We start from the raw sequence: 22,734 nt of genomic DNA on the forward strand, positions 1-22,734 counted from the left end.
AACTCGTCTAGTACAGATTCTTAGTTTTAGCACTTAAATTTGCTTATTCGTGCTCAGCACTTTTAGAACTTGTAAGCATTAAATAAGCTACTAATTACTGTAGCACTTAACCTTCCTCATTACCTAGAGGAAAACTGTTTTTGTACTTATTTTTCTCACTTGCTAAGAGAAAAACCGCTCTTGTACTCTTTCCACACTTATCTAGGGGAACATTTTTTTATTCAGGCATGTCCAAATGTCAGCTCCCAGTGTTCTCTCCTTTCTATCTGATGAATCTGGAAATCTTCAGGCAATGTAGAAATTGCCTCGTGTACACAGAACTCTCTCCTGCTGCCACCCAACACTACAACCTGTGAGAGATGCACTTATCTACCCAAACTGGAGGTAAAGCTCTCTCCAACCAAGACTTAACTTGACCGTCATGAGAAGGTAAACATTTGCACCCCACCCCACTCATCAGTCTCACAAAATCCACACATAGTAACACAAAAACATTTGCGGCGGCTCTCAATCTGTCTAAGCAACAGAGACCTCCAAAGCAGAAATGCAAGCAACCTCCATCCCCCAACACAACCCAAATGACACACAGCCCACAGACTCGGTGTGCCACTCAACCACAGCCAATAAGACAAAACAATGTACCCAACACTAGTCATAGGTGACTCTGTAGTCGGGCACACTTATGTCCCACTCACCAGGCTAAGCAAGGTTACTGAAAGCTGCCTGTCTGGTGCCAGGATCTGCCACATAACCCACACACTCGGGTCACTCCACAACAAGTACAAATATGACTGTTATTGTCCATGTTGGTGTGAATGACCTGAGACATACCTCCCTGGACTACATGAAGAGACTTGGAAGAGCTCTCCGATCTTGTAGCCCAGGCAGGTATGACCCTAGCCCCGAGTAGCATTCTGACATAGTTCAGAATGATACTGCAGTACAAGGACAAAATGATTTGACTTCAACAATTGGCTAATCTTCTGGTGTCATTCTAAGGGGATCCAGTATCTGTCTGCTTGGGATGACATGGTCGATGGGCCACGATGCTTTGCCACAGATTCCTGCACCTGTCGCCCTTGGGATTCCGGATACTGGCTAAGGCTCTTGCTGCCCCTATAGTGCCTTTTTTAGGCAAGGTTCAAATAACAAATTCACCACCGTAACAGGAACAGGCAAGCAAAAACTGAGGGTGATGCTACTCAGTGCTAGAAGTCTAAATCTCAAAATGCACTCACTCGAGGCACTCCTTAAAATGGAGAACATGTATATCTGTGCAGTGACTGAGACCTGGTTCAATGCTCCAGAGAGCACCCCTGCACTACAGGCTATAATGCATACCACACTTTTTGGCTATGTAACCTGGACCGAAACACCAAAGGCGGTGTCCATATTCATTAAGGATATCCACACCTCCAGGCTAGTTGCTCAGCATAATGCATCCGAGGTTATCCAAGTACAACTAACTTTGGGCAAAACTGCAATGCAAATTGTAGCTTGCTACAGATCCCCCACCATGCCCCAGGATTCCCACTCCTCTTTTCTTGATGTATTGGAAAATATTAGGGTTCAACCAAACACCCTAATAATGGGCGACTTCAACTACCCCACCATTAACTGAGAAAACTACTCGTGTGCCAACTCCTTAGCTCAACGCTTTCTGGAATTCATAAACTCCAATGCCCTGGATCAACTTATCCACACCCCCACCAGGGGCAACAGTATCCTAGACCTAGTCATTACCAACATGAGTGACCAGTGTTCCACTCCTGAAGTCCAACTCCTCATTGGTCCGATCTGACCATAAGCTAACCATCACCCTTGATAGCCACATCCCGCCCCTACTCCCCATTAAGGAAACAACGGTAAAAAATTTCTCCAAAGCCAACTTCATGCTTCTTAAGACGAAGTGGTGAACTTCGACACCCCAAGCAGATGGACAATGCAGTTACAACTGCTGAATCCTACACAATGTACTCTGTAAGCAATTTACGAGTGCATGGATCATGCTAGCCCAAACAGAACCAAGATGCGATCCTCCAAAAAAAAAAAAGCCAATCTGGTGGTCCCCTGCCATAAACTGTACAACAGAAGGAAGAAACTTTTGCTAAAAAGTAAAATATTATGAGTGGAGGAGCTCCCTGGTCAGCCTCCGTAAGAAGCTGAGATCCCTTATAAGATCCTCCAAAGCTAGCTATGAAAACAAAATCACCACTAATTCTAAGGACAACCACAAAGCATTCTATAGCTATGTCAAGAATCTGGATGGCAACACCCAGATCTGCTCTGAGTTACAGCACAACGGCATGAAAATTACAGAACCAACTGATATTGCCAACATCCTGGCAGATAGGTTCAGTGCTAACTTTACCCCCCCCCCCCACCTCCTAAATGGCCCATATCTATACAGGAAGAATGCAGAGTCCCTGTAATCACAACTACGCAGGTAAAAGCTGCACTCTCTCTAAATCCAAAAACACAGCATCCATGGGACCGGACAATATCCCAGGTTGCGTTTTACCCGAACTTCAGAATGAGCTGGCTCCCCACTTGAGCACCATGTTCAGTAGTAGCCTCACATCAGGATTTGTGCCCACTGAATGGCGCACAGCAGCAGTTATCCCACTCCACAAAGGAGCCACCACTGATTCTGGGAACTATCGACCTATTAGCCTTACGAGCCTGGTCTGCAACGCCATGGAACGTATCCTCATGGAACCCATAAACAGACATTGGTAACCTCCAAACTCTGGATCCCACCCAACTCGGGTTTTTGAAAGGCAGATCATGCCTCCTGAACCTGATCGACTTCTTTTAGGCAGTCACCAAAGCTGTAGTTAAGGGTGAGGTGGTTCACGCAGCCTATCTTGACTTCGCCAAGACTTTCGACACAATCCCCCATTCTGGAATTATAGCTAAACTCACTAAACTAGGTATAAATCCCTACGTCACAAGATGGGTTGCCAACTGGCTCACTGACAGAACCCACACTATAAAAGTTGCAGACTCCAAATCTGACCTCAAAGCAGTGACAAGTGGAGTACCACAGCGTTCCGTCCTGGGACCTCTCCTGTTTGATATCTACTTCTCTGAAGTACAGTTTAACACAGAGGGCCTCTGGCTAACAAAGTTCGCAGATGACTGCAAACTAGGGGCCATAGTAAAGTCCCCAAATGATGTGGACATCCTACAGAAGGGCTTCGCTGAGACAGATGCCTGGTGTCAGAGCCATGGCCTCAAGCTCAATGCCAGAAAGTGCAGTGTCATCCCTTTTGGTAAAAACTCTGTCCCCATGAACTACCACATAAGCAGCAATCTACCTAACACCAAATGTGTGATGAGACTTTGGGACCCAGGTGGACAGAAGTCTCTCCTTTGATAGTCACATCGCCACAGTAGTCAGGAAGTCCTATGTGGCACACCTCATCATAAGTGTTCTCATCCAGGAAAAGAGGTCATTGTTCCCCTCTACTCGACACTTATTAGACCCATTATAGAGTACAATGCCCCTTTTGGAATGCACCTCACAAGACATCTGCAGCAGCTGGAAAGGCCACAGAAGTACCTCAGAGGATTACTGGCCTCAAACAAATGCCCTACACTGACCGCCTCAAAAAAACTCCAGCTTTACTCTGTAGCATATCGCCTACTCCGAGGTGATCTCTGCCTAACATATAAAGCTATGTCAAACCCAGAGCAGTTGGACATGCTACACCTAAAGAAATCCCAAGCCCTCCGAGGTACACGCTCTAGGGACCTGAACCTTGTCACTGCAATAAACAGGACATGCTGGAGGGATAGATTCCTGTCCCAGAGACTTCCCATACTCTGGAACAGGCTACCCATCTATGTCAAGCAAAGTTCTTCATTAGCACTCTAAGAAAAATCTTGATGAGTGGATGGGAAATAGGAAATGCACCTCTGGGATCACTTTTGTGTCTGCTCAACAGTGGCACAGGAAAATAACTTTCTTGGGTGGCGTAAGCCAGGGAACCTTGTTGGCTAGGCTTATCAGCCCTTGGGCTGATAGCCTATTACCTACCCATGAACCTTCATACCACATAAATGAGCAGGAAACTACCGTTAGGACATGTATTTAATTGCAGCCGTTCTGGTACCTCGGCTTCTCGCCTTCTACTGGAACATTACAGCTTCAAAATGTCCCTTTTTGTACCATTTGTACAAACCTTCAATTAATCAATTAAACTATTGAAACAACCAAAACATAATTAAATTAACCATATTAATCTGCCTTCAGTTCTTTTGACAAATTGCAACCACTAGAAAAATGTGACCAACTCAAGTCCCCATGCAATATAAAAAACATATTGCCAGTATGTCTAAAAATTTATACATATCAGCTCAAACTTTTAATTCATTATAAACACTTCTGCATCTAAACTCTGACAGTATTAATGCATAATTTAAATACATATTTTAACTGCAAATACATAAACATACTTACAAAATTTATGTTTCGAATTCATTTAATAAACTTCACTGGCTTATACCTTTAATATGTTAAATATATCGCAAAAAATCCTAAATATTAAAATTATTTTCTAAATTCATATCTTGGGGACAATGAATTTATAATCATTCTTTCTAGTTTATTCAACTGTTTAAAATTACCACTGCAAGAGTCAAGTGGGATAAGCTTATTCTTCCTAAAAGAACAGGGTGGATATGGGATTGCCCAAATTGATGGGGTATTTCAATTAAGGCTATACATAATACAAGCAGAACACTGTAATTCAAAGTGGAAGGAGATATTGAAGTGAGGGAAGCTCAAGTAACAGGGAGGGACTGGGATTTGGGATCAGAAATTTAAGGAGAACCATAGTCATACAAAATATTCGTAAAGTAGCAAAAGGTCTTTTAAAAACTAAGCTAATACTGGAGTAGAGAAGGGAGATTCTGACAATAGGGCTGACTGCAATTAGGGATACAAACAATAGGCAAGAGGGGGTTGGAATGTATTGGAGAAAACTGTCAAAGGAACAGATGTACTGGGAGCAAATAACTGGAGTGAAAGATAATAGAATGGGAAGATGCCAGGAACTTGGACTGCAGGCTGAAGATTGCCTTCCATATCAAGGATTGGTGTTAGAGTATAGGCAAAGAAAGAGGGGCTTCTAAAAAAGACCAGCACTGGTAAAGTTTTAGTAAAATCTAGAAAAGATGTTGCAATTAAGGAATAATTAGTAGAGCATATAAAATATTGCATAAGTATAAGAATCTGAGGAGGTTAGGAAGGACTGGGAAGAGATTAGCAAAGTAATTCACAAAGAAACAATTGGCGGATATATGCATGTCTCCCAGATATGCAACAAAATGTAGAAGAGTTTGGATCTTTGCCTGGAAGTGCTTACATTGGTGTTTTTGTACCCCAAACAGACTTCACAGAATTTTTCCTCAGACAGCAAGTGTTTGGAGGTGTGATGGGGCAGAAAGAGGTAACTGGGAACTAATGAGTTGACTTTAAAGATTCCCTGCAGACTGCTCTTTGATGCTGGGTGAGCAAGTTGGAGTGGCTAGGGAAATTTTTTTTTTGAGCTATGGTACAAATTTGAAATTGCCAAGACATGGTCTTTGCTGAGTCTAATTATGATGACTGCCAAAAAAAGCAATTACTAGAAAATGGAAATCCGTCTAAACCAACTTTGCTAGATCTAGTGAAGATAGCAAGTTAAAACTGGAACTGGGATCTTTAGAAAGGGGTAGCACCAAATTACATAGGAAAAATGGGAACTGCGGGATTAATGCATGCAGGGGAGAGGGACAAGGTTTTAAAGAAGGCAGGATTTCAGTGAGCTATGTAATGGTTTGCTGACAATGACTGGATATGTTAATGATGTATAATGTTAGCAGCTACAGTTGTCAGTTTAGAATGTATGTTTCCAACTGAGATTGTCTGTATTGTTTGTCATTTTATGTACAGTGGATATAAAAAGTTTACACACCCCTGTTAAAATGCCAGGTTTTTGTGATAAAAAATGACCACAGTAAATAATTTCAAAATTTTCCTACCTTCAATGTGACCTATAACCTGTACAGTTCTATTGAAAAAACAGCTGTTGGGGAAAAAAACGTACAATATGCTGGCTGCATAGGTCTGAACACCCTTAAGCTAATACTTTGTTGATGTACCTTTTCATTTTAATTACAGCATTCAGTCTTCTTGGGTACACAGCTGGCATCAGTTGGGCTCTGTTTAACCCCAAATAAAGTTCAGCTGTCCTGGTTGGATTTTCCTGACATTTACTCAGTTGCTTGCTGCAGCAAAAGCCATGGTTCACAGAGCTTAAAAAGCATCAAAGGGATCACGTTGAAAGGTATCAAGTCAGGAGAAGGGTAGAAAAAAATTTCCACAGCATTGGATATACCATGGAACACAGTGAAGGCAGTCATCAAAAAGTAGAGAAAATATGGGTCAACAGTGACATTGAACTGGGACGTCCCTCTAAAATTGTTGACGTGACAAAAACTGTTCAGGGAGGCTGCCAAGAGACCTACAGCAACACTGAAGGAGGTGTAGGAATTTCTGGCAAGTACTGGTTGTGTACAACATGCGACAGTCTCCCATATTCTCCATATGTCTGGGCTATGGGGTAGGGTTGCAAGATGTAAGCCTTTTCTTACACACAAACATACACGCCCGGCTAAAACTTGTAAACCAATACAGCAAGTGTCCCAAAAGCATGTGGGAAAATGTGTAGTGGTCTGAGACAAAGGTTGAACTTTTGGCCACAATTCCAAAAGATGTTTGGCTCAAAAACACTTCGCATCACCAAAAGAACACCATCCCCACGGTGGAAGCATGGTGGTGGCAGTATGCTTTGGGGTTTTTCTTCAGTTGGAACTGGGACTTTAGTCAAAGTGGAGGGAATTATGAACAGTTCCAAATACCAGTCACTTTTGGCCCAAAATCTTCAGGCATCTGCTAGAAAGTTGAAAAGGAATTTCACCTTTTAACATGACAATGACCCCAAGCGTACATCCGAATCAACAAAAGAATGGCTTTACCAGAAGAAAATTAACGTTTTGGAATGGCCCAGCCAGAGCCCAGACCTAAGCCCAATAGAAAATTTATGGGGTGAGCTGAAGAAGGCTGTGCACAAGAGATGCCCTTGCAATCTGACAGATTTGGAGTGCTTTTGCAAGGAAGAGTGGGCAAATCTTGCCAAGTCGAGATGTGCCATGTTGATAGACTTCTACCCAAGAAGACTGAATCCTGTAATTATATCAAAAAGTGCTTCAACAAAGTATTAGTTTAAGGGTGTGCACACTTAAGCACCCAGCGTTTCGTACATTTTTTTTATATTTTTCCCCCTAACAGATTTGTTTGTTTTTCAGTTGAATTGTAAAGGTTGTAGGTCACATTAAGGGTTCTAAGTTTTCAAATTTGTGATCTCATTTTTTATATCACAAAAACCTAGCACTTTAACAGGGGTGTGTAAACTTTTTATATCCATTGTAAATGCAACATGGCCTATGTTGTACACAATAAAAATGAAAAAAGTATCTATTAAATTTTTAAAAAAAAGTGCTAAAGGGTCTTGAGTTCTTTTAATGTTTTGTGTACGCGTTGACCTGTAGAGTAGATGTTCATCTGTGTATTAGATGGAAGAATTGGAATATTTGCTTCATGTTCTTTCTGAACTTTCTCTGTTAGTGCTTGTTTAGCTTGGATGTAACAGGATATTGACATTGTTGAAAAGTAATTGCATATTTCTGTGAGGGTCAAAGATTCAAGTTATAGGGCGTTTTTGTCGGGGAGATCTTAGTTTAAGTGGAGCACAAGTTTTGATACATGCCCAGTGATATTTTAAATCCTGCTTTATCAGTACTTGAGGACCTACACTAAGACCGAAGTGCAAGTAGCCAGTAGAGCATAACTAGCTTACAGAGGGGCATGACTAGCTTACAAGTGGATTGTCTATAGTTAGACAATGCACGTTAACCGGAGGTCATAACTGGGTTACAAGTGGATATGTAATAGTTACACAGTGCATGTTAATAGGAGATGAAGATAGAATTAAAGAATAAACACATCACTAGTGTGTTAGATTATAAAATCGAGCAAGCGAAGAATTTGTTGAATGAAACTTTGGCTCTTCATTGATTTTTCTAAAATGTCTGGCTTTAAAGTTGAGAGAGTGGTAAAAGGACTACGCATAAAATAAGTGATCTACAGGAAGTGTATGTTTTTAAGGTGTGAAATTGCAGATGCTAGGGAACAGGATTGGGATGTCTGTGAAGAATGAAGGGTTATCCAGCAAAAAAATTTTCTAAAGAGTAAGAAAGAGGTTAGTGGTAACGTGTTTTGGGGGAGTGTAGTTTTTTTTTTTTATAATCCCTACAAGTTCTGTTGTAGAAACATTGGGTGAGCATTTGAGTTTAACTAAGGAAAATATTTTTTTCAGTTGGGACACTACATCTGAATTGTCTAATCAGAGTAAGGCCTTGTTTAATTCTGGTGGCTGACAAAAAAGCAGTTGCCAGAATTTGGAAATCTAGTGTAAACCAACTGTATTTGTAGTGAATATTGTAATGGAGACAGGACTGGAAGTGGAATCTTTGGCAAAAGGAAGGAGTACGTTGCATAGAAATGGAAATTGTGGGAACAATGCATGCAGAATAATGTTCAGGAGGGAGGTTTAAAGTAAGGCAGGAATTCAGCAATTTAAGGCCTAAAACAGATGCCCTTTGCTGACCATCTAAAAAAAACTCCATCTATACTCTGGCATATCGTCTACTCTGAGGCCATCTCTGCTCAACATACAAGGCCATGTCAAACCCTGAGCTGTTGGACATGCTCCACTTAAAGAAATCCCAATCCTGCAGAGCCACACGCTCCAGGGATCTAAACCTCATCACAATGAACAAAACATGCTGGAGGGATAAGTTCCTTACCCAGAGACTCCCCAGACTCTGGAATAGACTGCCCATACATGTCAAGCAGAGTGCCTCTTTGACCCTCTTCAAAAGGAACCTTGATTGGATAGGAGATGGGAAATTCAACCTGGGGATCACATCAGTCACCCTGCTAGACAGGGGTCCAGGGAAGTAAATGTTGTGGGAAGAAATATCCAGGGAATTGTTATGGCTAGGCTTGTATAGGCCCTAGGGCTGATAGCCTAGTACCAACCTATAAGGTTGGACTGATTAATTACAAAGAAAATGTGAGGTATAATGTGTATAAATATATGGCTTTCTTTAATGTACGTTTGCCTGTCTTAAATGACTTAAGATGCTTTAAAAATGTTTGTAAAGTGAAGTTGAAACAGGAAATGGTGAGAACAGTAAAAGGGATCCTCTATTTTAAGTATTATTCCAGTGGAAATATATTTGCTTTGAAAGATAACTTGTGGCAGAGTTTGTAAAGTGACAAAATAATGGAGTATTCCTGTCCACATGGCAGCAAGCAGTTGTTAGTAGTCAAGACGAAGTAAGGATAAATTTATGTAAAGTCGTTTGGGCATAGGTTGGATACGGAGTCACAATGTCAGATTTATCACTTAAGTGATAGGAAGAGGATTGAACAGATGAGTGGCATGTTTAAACATCTATTTTTAAGCTTTGATGCAGAGAAAGGTGCATGGCGAAGTGTACTGGGGCTCCTTGCAATGAATATAGAAATGGGTTTTCTAGTACAAGTGAGATACCCTTATCTGTAAGGCCAGTAAGCTGTCATACCTAGTTAAGGGTATTCCCAGGAGGAAACTGTTAATGCAGTCTTATGGACTGTACTGCTCTAAGCCAAGATTTTTCCAAAAAAGGTCTTGGGTTTTCACAAACTGGGACATCCCCTGAACTGGTTCATTCTTTTCATAAGTGGTAAATGCAGTCTGTGCTTAAAATTTTTTTAGCCAAGCTGCACAACATGAGACTGACATTCATGACTAGAGAGAGTAACATGTTGGTCATCAGTTATATTTGCTTTACCTTCTTAGCATTTCTTCACTAAACCAACTGTTCATAATTCTGATTGTATTCTCATGTCAGTCTTGACACTTTTCTATTCAATTTTTACTGTCTCAATCCCGTACTGTCATGTTCCAAAACCTTATCCCATATAACCAATGGCCTTTTTCGTGTATCTTAAGTGTCCCTCTGTCCTTTTGTACAGTACATCTACTACTACTGTTACCAGAACTAACTGTATACTCTGCCCATGATACTGCATGTAGAAGCTTTTCAAATCTTAACTAATTTCATAAAATTTTTATAACAACCTTATTCAACGTGAAAGGTCTTTTTTCATTCCCCTTCCCAAGTTTTATAATGCCTTCATATACTGATTTTTTTTCCTAAAACCCTCACCCATTTACTTGTATCAGATTTTAATAAACTCCTTTTTTGCCATGACCTACATACCATATAATTGACCATCTTTTCCAATAGACTCCTCTCACCACCCTAAATACCTCATTCAGTTCTTCTATTTTCTTTTACTACATTTTTTTTTGTAAAAATTTCTTTACTTTCCACAGCATGATCGGAGTAATTACTTGTAATGTATTTTGCTACTTCCAAAATATGTATACATTTTATTTTCCATTTATTTTTCTCATAATTTTTCCTACGCATGTTTAAGCATGGCAACATCTCTTCCTTTGATACACTATACTTTAATAGCGGCTTAATTCCATTTCTTTCATACATTTCTTTTTCCAGAACCAAAGATTCCCTATTGTCATATTCTAAAGTTTCATGCCATACCTGCATACTCTCCCTTTTCCTTTGCTGTAGATGTAGGTCGTAGTCAGTGTTGCAGTACTGATTTTTTTTTTGGGGGGGTGGGGGGCTTCCTGGCCAGCCTGAATACTCGTCTTAACTGTCCCCGAGCTAGCGGATGTCCATGCCTGTGGACATCCATGTGTAAAACTGTCATCTTCCTTTCTTTCCTTCATTTCTTTCTTGCCTTGGAAGTCTGATGCTCAGTACCAGTTTTGTGTTATAAGTCTGTCTGCTTGAATCAGAGAGTTCCAGACTTACTTCAGGTAAGTATTCCACCAGGGCCATTTTGTCTTAATGTTCACAAAAATTCCTACTTGTAGGAAGCAGATTCCCCCCTAAGATTTTCATTTCTATTGCTTGTTTTCTCTAGGCCGTCAACACAATGTTGCTTCAATTTCAAGTCTGTTAAACATAGGGCAGAGTCTCTTCAGTTGCATATGGAGTGAAGCAAGGATTCTAATAAGGCATGCCAGTTGTACTCTTTGGCATTTGCTGGTTTCTAAACTCTCCTTCTGAAAAAAAAATGTAAACACTTGTGAAAGAGATTGATGTCTGAGAGTCTTAGGACGTTTTTGTCCAGACGCTTGATGAAAATTGTTGCTGATGCAGATGGTGTGTCTGCAGTCCCCTGGGCCAACAGTTTCTAGGCTGAAGTCCTTTGGCATGACTGTAGTGGCAGATGCGATTAAGGCCTCTATTTCGCAAACCGACACAAGGCCAACATAGAGTCCAAGACCCCTGAGCAAGATGTCTTGAGGAACCAGGTTCAGGTAGTGGCCACCTGCATATGATCCAAGGCTTTCACTTTCCACTAAGCTTCAACACCCAGAGTTAAACAATGGCTGGGCAATCCTGAAAACCTTTAAGTCCATTGCCGCTTTCTTCCCAGGTCTTTCCATACGAGTTCATCCTGGCCCACAACTTTATGCATCTTATGAAGACCAAGCAACCTGCCCTGGAAACGTGTCCTGTACTGGGAACTACTACTTTGAAAAATGACAGACACCCCCCGGGGGAATTTTTAAATTCCTCTGCATCAGAGAATAGAGGAATTGGCAATATGTAGAATGTCATCCTCTTGGACATTTGAAGGTTCTGATGACTCATCCTTAGCTTCTCCCCAAGGATTTATCCTTTGACACCCTTCACAGGATGATGGAAGCATTCACCTGGGAGCCTGGAGATTTATCGGAGACTCAGACTTATTGCAAACTTTTTGGATATTTTAGCCCTTGGACCATTGGCAATTACTCCAGTTCATGTAGGCTTGGTGATGGTGAACATCTCTGCATCATGGCTCCCTTCCCCATGTTCCTAGGAAGTGAGATAGCATCTATAGTATGCAAAAATTTCGTAAGCACCTTTAATAAAAGTCCAGTGGCAGACTCATTAGTAGTGTCTACAGAATATTCTAAGGGAGCTGTTGGGTGTGCTTGCAAGAATCCCCTTCCACGTGACAGGGCAAGCAGCTTACTGGACTTGTTTGGCAAAATCTTGTACTTCAGACACCCTGGCCATGAGGACTTTCATCTGCAAGTTTTTTATGCTCAAATACCTTGAACCATTAAGGAACAGATAAAATGCAAGGCAAATGGGATACAAGAAAATGACCTTTTAGAGGGGCATCTGGGACCTGTGCAATATCTCTTTCCAGGTGTCCACATTCACTTGTATGTGACTGTTTTTGATGCATTATGCAGGGTAGCTACTATGGGGTCAGCTGCTCATACATGCCTGGCTGAGAACCAACCTGTCTCTAACCAGTTGAATGCTGAGCTTTATGCCCCTTTGGACAAGGAGTTCCTGTTTGAGCCCCTTAATGAGAAAATATTTGATAAACTGGTTAAAGAAGGGAAACAAATGAAACATGTCAAAGAATTCTGCACATCTCAGTCCTAGATATACTGGAAGGTTACCCTTTCATATCCTTGCCTGTCCTGCTAAACATGAAGACTAAACTAAAGGGAAAATGTCAAGATTGCAAAGAAAGTGGCCAACTGCGCAATATTTAAGATCTCAGACAGTAGCAAAAGGTTGGTTTTACTACTGAGAAACTTAAAAAAAAATCTGTACAGGGTTGTCATTTGGTAAAACATCTGCAGTATCAGAGAACATTGCAGACGGAATATCCTCGAAGTAGGACTGGTTAATATTTCAGCTTGGATTTGTGCCTATCCAGTTGTATACCTAGTAATCCTGTGGTCCTCCTGTTAAGCAAGCGATGCTGTTAGAGGTCTTTTGAAGCAGTAGTATTTTTATTATCCCTAAGCACTAACTTTGGGTCACTTTTGTCATGGGGTTTTTACTATTGCTTATTTGTCACCATTAGAGATAATGAATTGAGAAAAACAACTATTTCCATTTGCTTTCTTGCTTGTGAGCTGTGCAGATTCATAATCCTTAATTTTGTATTAGTTTGTATAGTAGAAATGCTCGCACACACGCGCGCACATGAATTTGCTAATGGAGATGCCCAGTAAAAAATGATTAATTTACTGTTACAGAAGTCTGAGTTCCTGTAGCTTGTATTAAGCACATAATGCAGCTGTGTTTTAATGGTGCAGTGGCCCTAATTCTTTGGGACAGTATGAAGTCTCTGCAGCCTTCACAAGGTATGGTATTCCATACTAGCATGTACATTTCTTGTTGCTTAACTGGAAATGCTAGCCTATAGATTTCATTTTATGCTAACCTTTAGATTTCATTTTAATTTGATGCTCACTACTGATGACGTACAAAAAAATCCTTTGGAAGTATGAAAGGTAATGCTAGTGTTTGTCATCACAATGTGGGGGGGTCAGATGTTTGAATAGCTGCTAGCACAAAGGAAGTTCCTTCCATGCAATGTCTGCAACCATGGCTGGTTGTGAACAGGCTCAGAAAGCAGTAGAGATTACCAGTTACCAAAGAAGATTTGTACATTAGAAAAATTAAGCGTATTATTTAGAAGCTGCTCGAGGGTACTTGAAGTATGCAACAGGGATTAAGGGATTAAGGTTTTTTTTTTGTCAGTAGCAGATGAAAGCTAATTTTTTGACTATTTCTTTACCATTTGCAGAAGGCTACTTGGGCCACAGTGTGAAGAATGCAGTTATTACAGTGCCTGCTTACTTTAACGATTCTCAGAGACAGGTAGGATCATTTGTAATTTCGGTCCTTAGACCAAAGAAAACGTATATCCTTAATACTATTCTGTTTTAAACTGTATTTCTCACTTTTTTTAAAATGCTCATGACATTTCACTTTATTTTTCTTTCCAGGCTACCAAAGATGCTGGGCAGATATCTGGATTAAATGTTCTAAGAGTTATCAATGAACCTACAGCTGCTGCATTGGCTTACGGATTGGACAAGTCAGAGGACAAAATGTGAGTACCACTGCAGAATCAAAACATTTTTGCTGTTTACCTTTGAGATTAATTTGTCCAGTAATACAGTTAATTTGACACGTTTACATCTAAAGTAAATGTACCTCAAGCTTGGTCAAGCTTGGCAACGCACTTGAGCTCCTCCACATTGAAATTAGCATGGACAAAATCCCATACCATTTCCTTGCAAGCTCAGTACCCAACCCAATATCGTATTCATGGATGAATGTAATTACCACACTTTTAACTGAATCCTATACAACACCAGACACACTCCCTGAGAATTTAGTACACCAACGAGGAGTGCAAATGTACTGGATGTGGTCCTCACAAATATCTGAGAGTGCTGCACAGCCCCTAGTGTAATGTCTTCTCTGGTAAGAAAAGAGCAAAACCAGAGGACTGCTTTGAGCAAAACCATTTTACCATTAATTTTATCTGAAGTCTGTCCAGAGGCAGATGAAAAGCGCTTCATTAATTTTTTTTTTTTTCCCCCTCAAAGCAGTCCTCCGGTTTTGCTTTTTTTGTTTGTTTTATTTTTTTCTTCTCTGGTAAGGTCAGACCACAGAATGGTCTCCTTTGAAGTAAAAATAAAACCTGGAACCCCAACTAACCCTGGGGTATTCAGGAACTACTAAGGCTAACTTCCTACTATTAAGTGATAACCTGGCAAAATGTCAACCCCCCCCCCCCTAAATCCTGGAAACACTGCCTAGCAGGGCTGATCACAGAATCCCTAAACAAGCATGTCTATAGCTGAATATAGTCATCTATACCCACGAGAAGTGCAGAACTAACTAAAAAAGCCACTCTGCTGTAATGTCAACATCAGTAAGCTGTATAACAGAAGGAAGAAAATGTATGGTGAAAATTGGGGGTGCATGCACCTAGCAGGATAAAAGCACTTGCATCAAACTGAACAAACAACTTTGAGGACAGATGGTCTACCAAAGCCAAATTTGAGGTACATTTGGCTTCCCAAGCCAAGGACAAACCACAAGGCATTTTTTAGCTATGTTCACAGCCTCAAAGGCAGTACACAGTTGTGTGCACAGTGTTAACTGAGCCACCTGTGCCAAGACAGAAGATGTAGTAAACCAACTGGCTGACAAATTCATCTCAAGCTTTACCCCTCTCTCTTTCAACCTTCCTTCAGGAAATGCCATCAAATACATTTCCCCCTGCTGTCACTAGGGAGCAGGTCCTTAATGCTGTCTCTGAGGCCAAGAACACTACATCACTGGGCCCAGACAGTATCCCAGGATGCCTTCTAAATAGCATGAAACCTAACTTAGGCCGTCTGGAATTGTTGAACTGTGTAACCTGCAAACAGGCTTCATCTCTCATTAATGGAGAACAGCAGTGGTAATCCCCCTGCACAGAGGTGGGCCATCTACAGACCCATAAGTCTGACTAGTCTCGTATGCAAAGCTATGGGAAGAATTGGCATGGAAATCAGTAATGACGTGAAACCTCCAGACACTGGACCCAACCCAATTTACTTTCATCAAGGGCAGGTCATATATACTGAACCTGGTGGGACTACTTTAAGGTCACCAAAGCAATAGAGGAGGGAAAAACTGTTCACATTGCCTACCTTGACCTGCCCAAGGGATTTGACACAGTTAACTCACTTTGGCATTAAGCTCAAGAGGTTAGGTATAAACCTTATGTCACCTGGTGGATAGCCAGTTGTCTCAGACAGGACCCAGGAGTTTAGAATTGGGGAATCCAGCTATACTACGAGAGCGGTCACAAGCAAAGTACCTCTGGGATTGGTCATGGGACTGCTGCTTTTTGGGATTTACTACTATGAAGTAAAGGCTAATGTCATTGGCCTCTGGCTGACTAAATTTGCAGATTATTACAACCTAGAAGCAGTCATCGAATCTCCCACTATCACAAATGTTCTTCAGAAAGGGCTGAGACACTGTAGAAGATTGTGTAGGGTGGGGATGCCATTAGTGCTTGTAATTCTGAAACCCTTCAATCTTTAGCCAAGGGCAGTCGCCATAAGTTGCCTCACAAGGTGGACCTCGCACAACAGAAGGGATCTCTTTCACCCACAGCTGGAATTGCTCTGCTTACCCTCTGGGTGCTAAACTCTTGATCCCCTTTAGACACTGGAACAGAGGACATGCTCTCTATCCTGCAGAAGGCCAGGAAACCTAACACCAGGAGGTCCTGTTTTTCCAAATGGGGAAAGATTCTCCAAATGGTGTCTCTAAAGGCAAAGGGACCCCTTCCAAGTGGATGATCCTATAGTCCTAGCCTGTGTGTGAGAGCTCATAAAATCAGATCTTTCATACTCTTCATTGAAGGTCCACTTATCTGCCATCTCTGCCTGCTTACCTCTGGACCCACCTCTACTTTCCAGGTTGGATGTCAAACTAGTCTTAAAAGGGGTTCTACGTGTTGGGCCATCAAAGAAACCTATTTCACCACCTTGGGACCTAACACTATGTGCTAGAAAAACTTAACAATTGCACCCTTTGAACCAGCTAGCTTTGCTTTTCTGCAGATGTGCACATGGATGTCTGTCCTACTAGTAGCCCTTACTTCAGCCTGAAGGGTTTCAGAATTACAAGCACTAATGGCATCCCCACCCTGTACAATCTTCCACAGGGATAGGGTGACCTTCTCACCAATCCATCCTTCATGCCCAAAGTGATTAATGAGCTGTCCCTCAGTCTATTTATTTACCCACCTCCTTTCCTTCCCCACAGAATGACAGTGAATGAGTACTCCACTCCCTCAATGTCCACAGACAATCAAGGTTGTTTGAACAAAACCAAAGCTATCCAAGTCCAATCAGCTCTCTGTGTGCTTCCACACCAGGGCCGTGGGCAAGGTGGTATCCAAACAAACTATTTCCTCCTAATAAGGAAAACTCTTTCCTTCTGCTGTTCCTACCACAGCAAACACTTGCCTTATGGGATCAAGGTACACACAAGAACTGTGGCCTCTTCTGGAGCCTTCCTCAAAAGCCTGGGCACAATTACCATTCTCGAGGCAGTCACGTGGTTCTCTGTGCATACCTTCACCAAACATTTCAAATTGGACCAGTTTTCAAGAGCCAGGGCAGGATTTTCAAGGGTAATCCTGTATGGATGCCTGGAACCTGCAACAACTTCCCCCACCCTTTCCTCCTCTTGAGCTGTGGCACTCACACAGTAAGAATACTGCAACATGGGACTAGAGGGACATAGAGTAGTTGTGTAAAATCTTACCATAACCATAGATGTCCTTCTCTTCCACGTTGCAGTATTCCTTCCCACCCACCTAATCCCCTTCATTACATTTACCCTGCCTAGATGTCATTCCTTTGGTACTCAGACTGTTGTCCGACTGGGCAGTCATTTCTGAGTTCTGTGTGCGCAGACATCACATTTAAGAAACCTGGTGTATGGCCCTGTGACACGTCCCACACCTGGCAGCAACCAGGCTTAAGCTTTTGCATGTGAGCCAGACGTTCGGGTATCATGAGGCGGAGGATCCACATTGCAGTATGCTTACTGTGGGAAGAGGAGGACATCCTATGATTATGGTAAGATTTTACACAACTATTCTTCAGAAAGGGCTGACACTGATGAGCAACTGTTGTCAGAGTTGTGGACTAAAACTAAATCCCAAGAAATGTGTAATAGTATCCATTAGGGAAGTCCTCCACCCCAGTATCTATCATTCTGTCAACATACCCCTAAAAGTTGACCCAGAACTTTAATGTCAAGTTGACTTTTGGAGAGATGTAGTAACCTAGCCTTTGACCATGTGCCTACTGTAGTGAGGAAATCATTCTATATTGTGCAATTTATAGACGAAGGTATGGCAACTAGGTCCAAAGAAGTTTTTTCCACTATATTAGGAATTTATCAGACCTGTTTTAGTGCAACTAACCAGACATATCCCCAGAGGTTTCTCACTAAAAGAATACAGGGCATAACTAACCTGTCCTATGCAGACCACCTCAAGGAAGCTATCTGTACCTGGAATACAAGACATTGTCAGACTCCACTTTGATGTACCCCCTGCTTATCTGCAAAACAAACTGCACCAGACTTGCTTGTTCTAAAGACCGAAGTCTTGTTTTTGATACAAATAGGACCTGCTGGAGAGACTGGTATGTATCCCAGAGACTACACCTACTCCCATCCATGTGAATCAGAGTTCCTCTCTAATCAGTTCAGGTGCAGCTTGGACAGTTGGATGGGGAACAGGAAATTCATCCCAGGTTTGGCACCTGTCTCAAATGGACACAGGCAGCCTGTAAATGGTCCATCTCCCAGGCCTCTGGTTACACTTATCAAAGCCACCAGAACTTGTCAGAGATTTGGGATGCATGGGTAGGCTTAAAGCCCTTGTAGTGGATGGCCTAATAAACATCTGTGGACTTGTGTTACAGTGCATTGATTGTGAATACTGCTGTTACAAACATAATGGAATAATGGAGTTTATATAGTGGTTAATATGTTTACCTCACTGTCAAAAGGTACAGGTTTTGATTCCCACCTTTGCAATGGAAATTGGCAGCTAGCCTAGTATTTGCCTGTGAACCTATGCCTTTGTGCCTGGTGGTAGGTAGTTGTGTAATACTGAGACTTGAGCATTACTGTGCAGCTATGTTATTGTAAAGGCATCAACTTTCTCTTAGAACAGCTTCACACGTTATCTACCCCCACTACAGTTTTGTTTCAGAAAATGGCTTGTACACTTGCATTGAGCCAAAAATACACCTATCTGTGAACTAGACAGTGGGATGTGCTGCCAGGGTCAGCTTGCATCAATTACGCATTTATTTAATTTACTTAAGAATGAATGTGAAATGGGTCTACTGCAAGTACCCAGCCTGGTAGCAAGTCCTTAGCTAGTCACACGGCGAATCAGTATTTAACTCTTGAGTTAAAGGCTGAGATTGTTACCCTCCGTACATCTGAATGCTGCTTGATTCACAGCTTTGGGTCATGGCATTAAGACTACAGTTTAACGTTGTCTTAATGTATTTGATACACAGAAATAATTCATCTTTCGTTTAGATTCCTCCATAGGATGGCCGCAGTGGTGCAGCGTTCTTCGGCTGGGGTGTCTTCTGTGTGGAGTCTGCATGTCCTCCCTGTGGTCGTGTGGGTTTCCTCTGGGTGCTTTGGATGTTCGTGTTTCACTGCTGCAGTCATTGCACTTGGGTAATCCCTGCCGTCAGGCGGTCCCGCAGTCGGCCAGAGTTCCAAAGTCTTGGTCCGGCGTCGGTTGCTGTCGCTTCTTCCCTGAAGTCAGTGCACCAGGGGTATTTAAGATGCAGCCGACGCCATTTTCTCCAGTCTTTCTTGCTGCGCGGTGCCCGAAGTAGAAGCAGTTCGCAAGTGCTGGTCGGCCGACTCCTGAGATTTTCAGTTCGAATTTCAGAACCGAAGTCTTCAATAAAGCTAAGTACCCTTTGGGGAAAATGTTCTTGCCTCAGACCGATGTCAGTAAAAGTTAATTATTGTATTTCTTGTGAGAAGCAAATACCTCATGAGGATTTTCATTCTTACTGTATTCCATGCCTAGGCCCAGACCACAATGTCACTAGTCTGTTTTGTGCTAGATTTAACAAGCGCACTATTAAACGTCTGTTTCACTTTGCTCGCCATTACTTTGGCCGAAAGTTCAATTATACTATGCCGTCGGAACAACTGACGACCGGAATACACAAAAAACGCAAAGACAAGGATAAGGACAGGAATCAGAGGCCCAAAACTGACGAAGCCTCTTCTAGGCCATTCGCCGGTTCTCAGGTGCTTTCACGGCCCCTGACACCCGCTACCTCAGAGCCACAGGCCGCCTCAGACTCCCACGTGGAGATGTCTAGGCCTCTGGAAACTCAAGGTATTGTGCCTATGGAAACTAACCCCTCAGGTGGGTCTGGAGCTGCTGAGCAGGCATCGGCTTCTGAGGGTGTTTTCAGACCTTCACAACTTACCATTAAATCTACAGCCAAGTCTAGAACTCCATTAAAGACAAGCAAGTACAGCATTCATCTGCACAGGCCTCCATGCCTAAAAAACAGATGCCTTAAATGGCCGAAGACTTCATTACTCTGATCAGGGGTTCCTATCACTCTCCAGATAAAAGGCCTAGGCAGGATACAGACTGATTCCTCTGACCAGGTTTCCATTTCCTCTGATTCCTCTTCAGACCAGGGATACTCTTTACCCCCCCTATGAGGACTCTGATGCTGAAGAATCAATTCCTTCAGCCTCTCCTCATGAGGATTACTCTCATTTGGGGAAACTTTACATACCATGAGGGAGCATTTCCATTGGGAGGGCCAGGATTTCTCAGAATCCAAGAACTTTCTTTTATTGCCTCAGCACAGGCCCCTTGCTATTCCGCCAGTGTTAGATATTGTGGATGTGTTCTCTGAATCCAGTTTAAACCCTGATTCTTTGCCCCCTGCTCCGGTCAAGCCAGACAGGTACTACAGAGTCCCTGACTCTCACAAATTTCTTTATAAAAACCCTGTTGCTGATCCAGAAACTATTTCCCAGGGTCCCAAAGGGGTAAAGGCTTCCACAGCTGAAAATCCAGTTCCCTCTGACAGGGATTCGAGAGCATTAGACAGATGAGGGAAGAAAGTTTACACTTCTGCAACTTTAGCAGTGAGGGCTTTAAATTGCCAGTTTCACATGCTTAAATACCAACAATATTTAATTTCTCCGTTAAAACAGAAAATGCTTACAAGTTCAGAACATCCTGACTATAAGGAAATGCAGGATTTATTGCATGCAGCTGAAGAAGTGGGAAAACATACTCTGCAATGTGGTTTTGATTCATTAGAGGCTTCTTGTAGAGCAGCAGTTACAGGATCTGTGATGCGAAGGCATGCTTGGTTAAAAGAACAAGGTTTACCTGATCAGGTTAAGGCAAAATTATTGGATGCTCCTTTACAGCAGGATATTTTATTTGGTGTTAAGGCAGAAGAGGTATTAAAGAAAATGGAGGATAAGGCAAAATCTATGCAAACAGTGAAGGATTTCTTACAGGTACAGCCACTTCGATTTAGCAGAAATTGGCCCTCCAAAAATTGGTTCTTTCCAGTGTCAGACGGACCACAAAAAGGCAGATACAGACTCCCAAGAGGCAGATCTCCGCCCCAAGGCTCTTACAGACCATGACAGTGGGGTAATTCAACCCCAAAAGGAGGGGAAGACATAGTCGCAACCTTATAGGAAACGGTCCCAATGACTTCCCCCTTCAAATGCCAAGCACTTACCTTTTGGAAGCTCCCTTAGGAGGAAAACTAGCACTTTTTTCACAAAATTGGCGTACAGTCACCCAAGACAAATGGGTTCTGAATATTGTCTCAAGATTACAGGTTCCACTTTCACACTCTACCAAGGCTAAAAGGAATGCCAGACCTGCCACCAAATCAATGGGCAGATGCACAAAAACAAATTACAGCCCTCATGGACATGAGAGCTATTCAAAAAGTGCCACAACAGGGACAACGATTTTACTCAAGACTTTTCCTGTTCCCCAGAAAGGACAAAGCCTGGAGACCCATACTGGACCTTTCTACTCTAAATACTTAACTGGATGTTCTGAAATTCAAAATGTTGACTCTTCAGCAGCTTCTTCCTATGCTGGGCAAGAAGGCTTGGCTTGTTACTTTGGACCTCAGAGGCATACCTGCATGTCCCTATCAGACAAAATTGCAGAAGATACCTCAGATTCATAGCTTGTTCAATGCATTACCAATTCTCTGCACTGCCCTTTGGCTTATCTACTGCACCCAGGGTCTTCACAAAATGCTTGGCACCAGTAATTGCATTTTGCAGACAAAAAGGAATTCAAATATATCCATATTTGGACGACTGCCTTATTCAAGCAGAGAGCAAGGACATTCTTCTAAAGCATCTGGCGTTTGTAAATAGATTGCTAATTTGCCTAGGGTACACTGTAAACGAAAAGAAGTCAAAAGTGCCCTCGAGATAATATTCCTGGGTGCCAGCTTAAATACAGCGGCCTAGATGGCTTCTCACGCCGGACAAGCAAAGACAACTGACTCAGTACTGTTCAATTGATGGCAACAAAAACCCAACTCCCTGCAAGAAAAATTCTGCAGGCCTTGGGGTTCATGGCATCCTGCATACTACTAATACCATATGCCAGACTGCATATGAGGAAATTACAATGGTACCTAAAAAGTGGTTGGACTCAACACTGTCAGTTTGGAAGCAGTAATACCACTTATTCCCTGCCTACAGCAGGAGTTTCGATGGTGGGCACAGGCATGTCACCTCAAAAAGGAACAGCCTTTCACTCTACCCACAGCCAGGCAGACACTAACAGATGCTTCGGATTACGCCTGGGGAGCACACATGGCAGGTAAATGTATTCAGGGCAAGTGGGCCGCAGACCAAATGCATCTTCACATCAATCAAAAAGAGATGCTAGCTGTACAAAATGCCCTAACAGCTTTTGAGGACCTTCTGCATCCAGGACAACTACTACTTAAGACATACAACACCACAGTTATGTGGTACATAAACAAGCAAGGGGGCACTCATTCTTATTCCCTCTGCAGGCAAGCTATCACCTTGTGGAACACAGCTCTAACCTATCAAGTTAATCTGCAAGCACAATTC

General features: G+C 42.2%; 1 protein-coding gene across 1 annotated transcript in view; it reads left to right on the forward strand.

Moving 5' to 3' along the window:
- HSPA9 (heat shock protein family A (Hsp70) member 9) overlaps window positions 1-22,734 on the forward strand; it is a 1,477,986-nt gene that overhangs the window by 481,565 nt on the left and 973,687 nt on the right. Inside the window, exons 6-7 of the mRNA XM_044068990.1 lie at window positions 13,802-13,875; window positions 14,004-14,110. Of these exons, the coding sequence (XP_043924925.1) occupies window positions 13,802-13,875; window positions 14,004-14,110 (181 nt within the window). The remainder of the gene's footprint in view (window positions 1-13,801; window positions 13,876-14,003; window positions 14,111-22,734) is intronic.

The sequence above is a fragment of the Protopterus annectens genome, chromosome 4.part0, assembly GCF_019279795.1.
Source record: "Protopterus annectens isolate FY-2018-M chromosome 4.part0, PAN1.0, whole genome shotgun sequence".
Lineage (NCBI taxonomy): Eukaryota > Metazoa > Chordata > Ceratodontiformes > Protopteridae > Protopterus > Protopterus annectens.